Genomic DNA, 10436 nt, shown 5'->3' on the forward strand with positions numbered 1-10436 from the left:
ACACGCATATTATTTCTTTTCTTTTGTCGTTGCTGATTACCAGGAAACGCAAACTTCCTTTTCGTGCGGGTGCATATACAACGTGGGGCACTAACTACGCAGGGAGTTGACTGAGTAGTGACCTCGGCAGAAAAGTAGAGTGTTTAAACACGGAGCTGCCGACTCTGTTTCCATGGTTCAGCACAGCAGGAGAGGCTGAGTGGTTTGTTGTTTCCAGCCAGCATTGAACCTTCTGCCAGTTATATTCAATGAAATGACCACCCTATTCACTTTATATATACCACTGTAGCCTATACGTATATAACACTGTATACTATGTATACACACCATTCTATTCTGAAGAATATCTCTATGAATATACATATTCATACCATTGGCCGCTGAGGTAGAGCATTAGTGAAATCTCATAAATGATGACGGTGAAGCCTCTTTTTCTTACGTATAGTAAATAACACTTACCCAGAGTTCCACAGGGCTTGTTCTTGTAGGTGCAAATGTCATACCTGAGGGAAGAAGACATAAATAACACATTTAGATTACATTTTAACATTTAGGTTACTTTATTAACATTAATCACATGTGCAAAGTAAGAAAAAGAGAACCCTGTTAAACTCTCAACACAACAATAAACACCTGCTTATGTAATGGACAGGGTGTTCACCTCCCAGCTGAAAAGGAAGCCTGCTGGTTTCTATAGTCAAGCTGCAGCATCCTTGTGCAAGATGCCTACAACCTACTCATTAATGAACATAGTCACTGTTGTTTCACTCGTAATAACTGAGCTTATATCAAACACTAACCTCTTCAAGCCAGAAACAGATACCTATCTCTATAAACGCCATTTGCCCTTGCAGACTGGCCTGGATATGAAACCATCACACCGCCAGTAAGAGCAGACTTTGAGAGGTCTGCCGCTGTGGTTCTGTCCACAGCCTGTCGGTCCCACATTGGTGTAATTCAATAGGAAGGACGCGGACGAACGCTCTCTGAGCCCAGCAGCCTTGAGAACATCATACAATTTAAATGATTTAATAAATTCCAAAGCTTTTAATCTAGTAAAAACCAAGGACACATCAAATCTAATTCACCCCCTGTGTCCCCCCCGATTATACTAGCATACACTCATCTTTTTTCAAAACCATGGGGCACAAGCTTGACCTCGGTAAGATGGTGTATTTGTTTGGATGTGCTTCCTTTCATTTCTCCTTGAGTCTCTCGGAGCGTCGCCGGGCAGAGTTCCAGAAGAGGCACTCTGCCCGTCAGCCACTGAGCCTAATGAAGGTTGCTATGGGGGCCGCTTCCGGAATGATTCATAAAGGGATTAGAAAAGGAGGATTAACATCCCGGCATCAAGAGGATCCATAGGGATCGATAATGATGAAGTGGAGGCCATTCCATTACTGGTGCTCTGTAGGAAACGCTGACATTGTCATTTGGAATGTACGATGGAGGAACAATGGTTGGAAGGAACCTTTTACTCTCTTTCCTCAATGGCCCATTATTTCATTCCATGTCAAATAAATCATGTCTTTAATAAATCAATCATTTAACTTTTTTCCATTCATGTAATCGATCAGTGGTAGCGATCTTTGTTCACATAGAAAAATGTAAGCTAATATTTTTTCCTTCACATTATATGTATTATGTTGTTAGCATAACAACTAATTCCAATTAGCGTTGAGCTGAAAAGCAACATCATAAATAAAACTAAAGGCAATAAACTGCTAGTCATCATGCAAAGGCAGCTCACGATATAAATAATATTCAGTACAGACAGAGCCTTTCCTGTATTTTCTGAGCTTTGTATAAAACTGTATTTATATCATTCAACTAATCCTGTGTCAAACACCATACCCTGTCCAGAAAATTCAGCTCAGGGAATATGTACTTTAGCTTCTAGTTCATGAGGCCAAAACAAATGAGGAGCTGTATTGGATATTGGTTAACACCCTAAACATAAATTATATTTATGGTACAATATATCTCTGTATGACCGACTCCTGAAAAGGCACATTGACGTGTTGAGTCTCTACAGGTTTGTTCAGGGTGTGTTTTCGCTGCAACAGAATTGAACGTTTAAATACTACTACTGCCAGACTTCATTTTGTGACACGACCCTAACAGGACAACACAAACAAGCACAGGCTCTATGTATAACCAACAGAACAACACAACATACAAATACTGGTTGTGCCCGAACCAAGTTTCTGCTAATTGTACCTAATTTGCCTCAAATAAATACATGGAGCCCTATTTAACCACCAGTTGTGAAGTTTATCAGCCATTACAATCAATTTCTGGAGTATCCACCCAGATGTATGATGAATAGATCAACCGACCACAATACCAAATGGGCCTTACCAACTAGTTAAAAAAAATCAACTATTTATCTTATTATCTGCTGGTAAAATATGAGCCCTTTAAAATGAGTATGACAAACACCAAAACAGAAAACAGTCTGTATGAAAGTTTGAGGGTTTTTTTGTGTTTCCATGCCTACCGAGTGATAAGCACAGCGTTGTCATGATGGGCCATTCCGTGTTCCGGAATGCTGTTTCCATCTCCATGGTGAGAGAGGATGGACTTTTGCCACTTGCAGAAGCTGTCCAAGGACTTATCGGCATGGTGGTTGATCTCCAGGTTAGGCTAGATCGCCACAAATCACAGCCACACATCAAGCAATACAACAACAACAACAAGAATACAAAATAATCCACTAGCAGTATGATTGGAATTTCTAGGTCAGTTACATTGTATGGAGTTTCATGGTCTCAAGTTCACTGCAGGGTTGTTTCATTTAAAAAGTTGACAATAAGATATATCTTTACTTTCCTCTCCACTTAGTGTTATGTTTCATATCTATACTTCAAACTAAGCAGTCAGTCAGCCACGTGCACAAGATGTGCACGTTAATAACACAGTCACTGTTATATTTGAGCGTTATATTACTTCAAGTAAATTAGTGGGTTGATGACCATGTTATTAACTAAATATATAAGAGAGCGAATCAAAGATGTCACGGGTGTGGGAGGGTACTCACCTGGTCTTCTGTGAGAACTATTAGTCTGGTCACGATAATGTTCACAACATTCCCTAGACTGGCATCACGATAAAGTTTGGCAACCTGACCTCCAGAAAAGAAGAAAAGACACAAAGTCAGACAAATGGTGCCTGAGTGCTGCGACCCAACTCTACGTTATCTATTATCTACCATGATATACTTGTCAACAGATGTGAACCGTTGATGATTATTTAGTTGATCATTGTAACAATCTTATAAGTTATAGATGATGCAATGAAGAAAAATAGAGAAATAAGACTCTATACTAATAATAGCACTTTTTAAGATACTGAAAGACACTTAACATGACACTTTACACATAGAATTGCCTCTTTTGTGTGTTTAGTACAACCCTTTTGAACAAAAGTAGGATCATACTTACAATATTCATTACGGACAGGATATAGTGCTCGATGTCCTTGCGGCCGTGGTAGCCGACCATCATCTTATCCGCCACCACGAGGGTCTCAACGAAGCGCTCGGAGCTGACTGAGCGACGGTGTCTGCTGGTGGAGTTCCCATCCGCGCTGTTATTTTGAAGGGCAGGAGACGACGGGGCGCTTTTGGAGCAGGGTGTACTGCACTTCACGGGGTCTGTCGACATGGAGGGTGGACACGGCGAATGGAGAGTGAGGTGGATTGCATTCAGTGACTTGTTTCATTTTTTAAGAGTTGATTGGTGTCTGCTACCGTGCACTATGGCTCCAATGCAAAGCCTCTCCTTTATGACCCTGCACTCTGAGGGAGATGTAGGTATGCGTTGAGGCATGCTTGCCTCCTGATGGTGACAGACGTTGCTGTTTTTCTATAAGATCTCAGCCCAAGTACCTAAATATCCATCTGGTTATCCCCTTAGTTTTTACTATCACATCCCAAATAAGTAAAAGACTTGGGACGCTTCACAATGAAAGATTGGTTGGTTTTATGAATGAGGAAGGGACACTGGGACACTAGGACACTAAGATTGTTGGTTTATGAATGGGATGAATGCTGTCATGAAAAAACCTTTGCCCGACTCACATTCAGCGCCAGACTTTAGTCGAAGAGGTGCTACAGCCACAGACGTTTGCCTTTTTATGAATGCTGGAGCAAGGCTTCTCTCTACAGGTTTAATGGTGGCAGTCTGGCCAGACTAGGACAACAGCACACACATATAACACACACACATTCACACCCACACCCACACACACACACACACATTCATCCACAAACCTGGGCCTGCCACCAAAACCAGCACTTCCTCCGGCCCGCTATGTATAGCAACTCCTCTACGTCAGTTCCACCCACATGCAGTCGTGCCCAGACGGAGGTTCGACCAACCTGAAATGCCACAGCTGAACTCCTGGCTGTGCTCTTGCGGTGTGGAGAGGGCAGACATTTTATAAATAACGTGTTGCTGTGCCTGGTCCAGGATCCACTCTCTGGAGGCGTTGGAGGACGCGTTCTTCAATGGCTCTATTACATACTGCTCGTCTTCTGTTGTGATTACGCCATGCTTGGTGACAAACAGACACAAGAAACAGTGGCGGACGGTTATAAGCCGAGGCAAATAAGGAATTTGAAAAGCTTTTCACGATGCGCTATGTCGTTTGTGTCTCGCTCTTAAGGAAACAATAAGGAAGATGCTAGCTCGTTTCTTGGACCCTAGCTAGTTCATGCTCAGACATTTGACTGGATTAAGGCTAATTCCTGTTTTTATTTTGAGTTGATTGCCGATTACGGCTGTCAATAACAAACTAGGCATACACTTGCCTCAAACTATATAACTAAAGGCTTTTCTTCAAAGAGAAAACTCCTTAGTACTTTAAGTTGCAAAATAATTCATTTCCTGGCCCAGGTCTAAAGGATATAATATAGTACAAAGAAAGTTAGTATCCTCTTAAAAGATTCCTATTGATTTAGACAATTGGTTTGAATGAACCATGTAATAACTGAAATGTCAACCGATAACACTTTTGACTTAGATCGGATACAACTTTATGGAACAATATAGAAATAAAATAAAATTCAAAACAATTAAATGCTACTCTCTTGTGTGGTAAAGTTCCTTTTAAAACAGGCTCTCAAACACACTCGTCAAGCCCAGGTACTTGATGAGATTTACTTCGGTAGCGTTGCCTAACCCCGAGCTGCCCCCAACGTGACTCTGCCAATTGGGCCGAGTCCAACACTGCGCTAAATAAACTACAATCGCTCTAATCTCTTGTCTAAGGGATTGCCTGAGGTAACTGGAACACAAGCACAAATCCATATATATTACCTCCGTAAAAGTACACCCCAGGGACTTCCTGAGATAATCCTCCCATGAACTCCCCAGCCACTCAAGGTCAGTGTCTCGGATGTTCGCATTGGAACCATCCTTCCTTTGTACTCACCAGCCCTTTGCAGTTGCTAAGCGCCACCCGGGTAGTGCCGTTCTGGTTCTGGAGGAAGCCCACGTAGTGGCAGCTATCCATCAGGTCGTGCCTCCACTCCAGGCCCCCTCTCCCCCAGTACTCCACCGTGAAGTGTTTGGACACCAGATGGGGGTTCAGGGTGAGGTTCAGGTAAAAGTGCTTTCCGTAGGCCGACAGTCTGTAGAAGAGCTGGGTCTCCGGGGCGTGCTCCGTGGGCTCTGTGTGGCCCGGGCCCAGGCTCCCCGCGGGCGGGTGGGGGGCGCCCCGTCGGCGTCGGCCCGGCCGGCGGTGCTTCAGGGAGTAGCTGAGGAAGTCCCCGTTCTCATCCACCCGCACGGGCACCGTCAGCTGGTAGTGGTCCAGGAAGGACAGGAACTCCTCTTTTACACGACGGAAGCACCAGAGGTCGGCGGACGGAGAAGGTGATGAGATGTAAAGATGGGGAGAGGAGACGGAGGAGAGAAGGGGGGTGGAGGAGGGAAGGGGGTGGAGGAGGGAAGGGGGTGGAGGAGGGAAGGGGGTGGAGGAGGGAAAGAGGGTTGAGGGGGAGTGGGGGTGGAAGGAAAATGAGGGTGGAGAGGAGGTGAAAAGGGATGAGAGGAGACAAGAGCAGAAAAGAGAAGGAAAGACGGGAGAAGAGAAGGAAGAGAGGAGAGAAGAATGTAAAAGAGGAGAGGAGAGCAGAGGGGAAGAGAGAGAGAGGAGGCAAGAGGAGAGCAGAAGAGCAAAGAAGAGATGAGGTGCAGTGGACAAGTCTTCCAATCAACAAACATCACGATGGCGACAGTGTAAACTCATGACTATGACCTTCACAAACAAAGGCAACAACAAAGGACAGAGTGCTCCGGCGGCCTACCTTGAGAGCTGTGGGAAAGCGTCTGGGAGGTCGGAGATTCTGTAGCAGCCATGACCACCAGGCTCAGAGTCCATGTCAACGTCTTCCACAAAATCTCCATGATTCAGAGACAGATGGGACATGGGAGGGGGATGGTGGGTGGAAGAGAGGTGAGTGGGTGCTACACAGTGCGGTTCAGAAGAAGCACAGGCTCGCTCTAATGCCACGCCATAACAAGTCCATGGTGGATCTCCCCTGAATTGTCACTGTGATGGATGTCTGGTGTCCGGTGAGCTTCTCAGATTCCTCCCCAGAGCAGATGCTTCCAGATCTGGCCGCTGCCGCTGGTGCTAGTGCTGGTGGTGGTGGTGGTGGTGGTGGTGGTGGTGGTGGTGTATTTAGCCTCTGGATTCATCTCAGGAACTCGTAGGCACCACTGTAATCCATCAGGCCCCCACAAGTCCCCTCGGGTGAAACTGGAAGGAAAAAGATCTACACTGCGAACTTGTCGACTTGACCAATCCATCTGCATTCCTGTGAAGGAGTCGTTGTAGGCTGTCTTTATTTACGATACATCCTTGTTACATCACAATCCGGACAATTCAAAATGAAAAATAAAACGATTTAAGAGAGATACATGTATTTATATGTCCTAAAAATGTAATTAATGGGATGAATGAGTTATTAGATCGGCCGTGTAGTTTAGGAAGACAGTGGAGATTTCCTATATTAGATCATAAATATCATAACCATACATGCATCAAACATTTTATTGGTCTAACTTTTATAAAACGATATATTCTTTCCACTCCCCCAAGCTGGCCTGGCTCCATGCACAACCTGGTCAGTCCCATCATCTGCAAGGAGGAACAAGGCGTGCAGATGCACCAAAGTGCTACTATGTCGTTGCCTTGTATCCTTTGTAGATCACATGCCACAGCACAACGATGTGCAAGGTCGAAATGTTAATATTATTTTGAAAAAGCATTCGTGCATCCCGTGGGGATCTAGAAACAGGAACACCAAGAGCATCGCTACCTAGTCGGCTACTTTGACCCAGACAGTTGGCAACCTGCCTTCAGCATTACACCCATCGCTACATGGCGTCCTTGCATGGCTCTCCAGATGAAAATAAGGGTTTTTGACAACGTTTTGAAACATTTACTTCGGTCCAAAATATGCCTGTTTATTCATAGTAACGTCTGGTAATAATCATTTTTGGGGAAAAAACTGGCATTTGCAGGGCCACATCTTCAACTTGCTATCCCATTAAAGTTCAAATAAATCGATAAATATAGCATTGATCCAACTATATAATGAACTCCAAGTTTTATTGTGTAATCTAATATTGTCAACATTCCCAAGTGAACGGTGTCCAAAATAACTGACCCAAATTTAAAGACCATTCAAGTCTGTGCTACTTTGTAAACAGTTTCTACTTCTGCGATCATCTTCATGAGTGCTGAACTGTTGCCGCTATCGTTCATGCCGTGAACGCATTGCAGCCTAGCACTGTTTGTTTCCCCAAAACCAGAGATTAAAAGATATAGTTACCATGCTCATCTTCATTGTCACTTCCATTCCAACTGTGCTGGGTAACCTGAAGACAAAAGACTTTTTCTGCTCTGAAGTTCCGCACACAAGCCCCTGTTCCCTTTTCATATCCTTCGGGGTTTTGCCATCCTGAGAAATAGGTGCACACACGGGAGTATGCTTCTTCCCCTCAGACCAAAACACAGGAAAAAGTATCCCCAGATCTCACAGTGTCTAACAAAAAAATAGTTATTCAGCCTTCAAAATCTTGGACTTGCTCCACAGGAAGGCTCTATTTTCTGCATATCTGTCGTCCTTATAAAGTAGAGTGGAGTATGGGGTAGCTTGAAAGGGTTCAGAGTGAATTCAAGACTTCAGAGAGTATTCGGCGAAGTAACACCTTGTGAGAAAGGGGAAAAAAGGGCATGCAACACAGCAAAAGTTGGTTTACACTACAATTCAGCCGGTCTGAAACCGGGTATAGTTCCGAATTGGCAGCTTTTCGTGGTGGAGATGACGTCAGTGCAGATGTGCCTCTACATCAGCTGTGCGCATGTCTATCGCTTCTGCTGCGAGGCGGCTTGTTGTGTGGACTGCGTTTCTTCATCAAATATGAGCAAAACGCCGAAGACGACAGGTGGCCAGCCTATTGCTTTTTGCTAAATGTTAGTAAATAGGCTACATTTCTGTCAGCGACTTTAACATGGCCCAACTTTATAGGATAATATGAGTTTCCTTACTGTAGAATACCAGCCCGCGTCATCGGGTTTATATACCCTTTCTCTCAAGGGAATAAACGTTATTTTAAGCTTGTGAATGTTAAACTTTTGCACAAATGGGATGCACTCGATCAAAGTGGTTTAATCGATAAAAATGTTTTTGCAGTTGATACGTGGATTATCATCATATCATTTATCGTGAAATAATCTCAATGCAGTTGAAAATTGCGTATTTTATACAATTGCAGTTAGACCAATGAATGTATTACAACCGGTGCAGTAGTAGTACCGGTGTAATAGACAAGTCGTGGCTTTACCTCACGGGCAGTAGCGACATCGCGTGTCTGAAGCGAGTATTACAATAGTTGCAATGAATGTTATAAGCCTACTACTATGCTATTTGTCTTGTTACAACTTACTTCGTGCTAAATGTATTTCTATTCTTATTTTATTTGATATAGGCCTAATCGAATTTTATGCTTTTTTAAGCTTGTTCTTTATTTATTTTTTGCATATTTATGATCCTAGTCTTGATATAGGCCTAGGCCTAATCCAATTTTATGTGGTAGCCTGATGTCAAACTACCATATTTCCCTGTTAATCCATCTGCATGTTTTTAGCTTGTTCTTTATTTTTTGCATATTTATGATCCTACTCTGAATAGTAGATTCAAGCATACAACGATTGCTCAGTCTCGTGAGACAAAACCACCATGTTAAAAAATAAACAAATGTTTTGATCTGAATCAAAATTTGCAGTTAGTTATGGATTAGCTGCTAGAGAAGGGTACTACTAACCCTTTCTGGGGAAGTGGGTTTCATTCCCATTGTGGCTATACACTCATTTGTATTGTAATACGATTTGATAAAACTGGGTATTTTGGATAGTTGCTAGGGGTTTTTAAGTGGTTGCCAGGTTATCAATGATAACTTGGGTCTTATGGGTTGTTTCTATGGCGTTCTATGTAGTTGCTAGGGTGGTCTACATAGGGTGTTCTGGGTGGTTGATGTTGTTCTGTGTGTTATCTATGGTTTTCTATGTGCTTCTTTTGGGTGACTTCTAGGGTGTTTGGGGAGGCGGCTGATACTGTAGTTTGGGTGGTTGCTAGGGTGATCTAGATGGTTGCTATGGTGTTCAAGGGGCGTTATATTGCCTTTTAGTTGTTTGCTTCGGTAGTTGATAGCAGGGCGCTTGCTATGGTTATCTTGGTGGTTGCATGGGGGTTCTAATCAGTTGCTATGGCATTCTGGGTGGTTGTAAGGATGATCTAGAATGGTTCATGGTACTCTTTAGTTCTAAACAAATTGGTGGGTGTCAATGTGTGGTCGTATGGGGAGATATCTAAAGCATGGGTTGGCGATTTGGAGAAACAACAAGCAACCTTAAGGTCTACCTTCAAAGCCACTCCCTCCAAACGAGAGGAGTGCGAGCAGGTACAGATCGGTTGGTAGACAGACAGGTAGCCTAAAGCAATCTAAACATTTCATTCAAGGTGCACGAGATGATTGGACACGCTTATTACAGGCCTGCGACCGCTACATATACCAGATTTCTTTATTTTTTATTTGACAGAGCATTTGATTTACTAAGATAGGATAAAGTTAAAGATACTTTATTTTTCGTTCTAGGCACGCAACCAAATTATGTTTGGTTTCCCTCAGAGAGCCATTGATAGACATGTAAAGAGAATTTGAACAAATATGACCAAATAAACAGCCTGCTTTTGCTTTAAAGTTATCTTTTATAGAAAAAAAGAGGGAGCTCAACATTTTGGTGTATACTATTTTCATGTTGTCTAAATATTGCGGGGGAAGTGCGAGTTTATAGATTTTGATGCCAATGCTTGTGAAGTTTAAATACTTACAAATTATAAATAGTGGTAAGTTTGGATT

At 43.1% G+C, this 10436-nt stretch overlaps 1 protein-coding gene across 1 annotated transcript in view; it reads right to left on the reverse strand.

The window, feature by feature from the left end:
* The window catches only part of adamts6 (ADAM metallopeptidase with thrombospondin type 1 motif, 6), a 38118-nt gene extending 29794 nt beyond the window's left edge, over positions 1-8324 (reverse strand). The window contains exons 1-8 of the mRNA XM_056578980.1: positions 7847-8324; positions 6314-6826; positions 5437-5837; positions 4382-4556; positions 3444-3655; positions 3041-3124; positions 2501-2646; positions 358-503 (exon numbers count right to left, since the gene is read on the reverse strand). Of these exons, the coding sequence (XP_056434955.1) occupies positions 358-503; positions 2501-2646; positions 3041-3124; positions 3444-3655; positions 4382-4556; positions 5437-5837; positions 6314-6413 (1264 nt within the window). The 5' untranslated portion in view covers positions 6414-6826; positions 7847-8324. The remainder of the gene's footprint in view (positions 1-357; positions 504-2500; positions 2647-3040; positions 3125-3443; positions 3656-4381; positions 4557-5436; positions 5838-6313; positions 6827-7846) is intronic.
* Positions 8325-10436: the final 2112 nt, after the last annotated feature.

Source organism: Gadus chalcogrammus, chromosome 19, assembly GCF_026213295.1.
Source record: "Gadus chalcogrammus isolate NIFS_2021 chromosome 19, NIFS_Gcha_1.0, whole genome shotgun sequence".
NCBI classification, from domain to species: Eukaryota; Metazoa; Chordata; class Actinopteri; order Gadiformes; family Gadidae; genus Gadus; species Gadus chalcogrammus.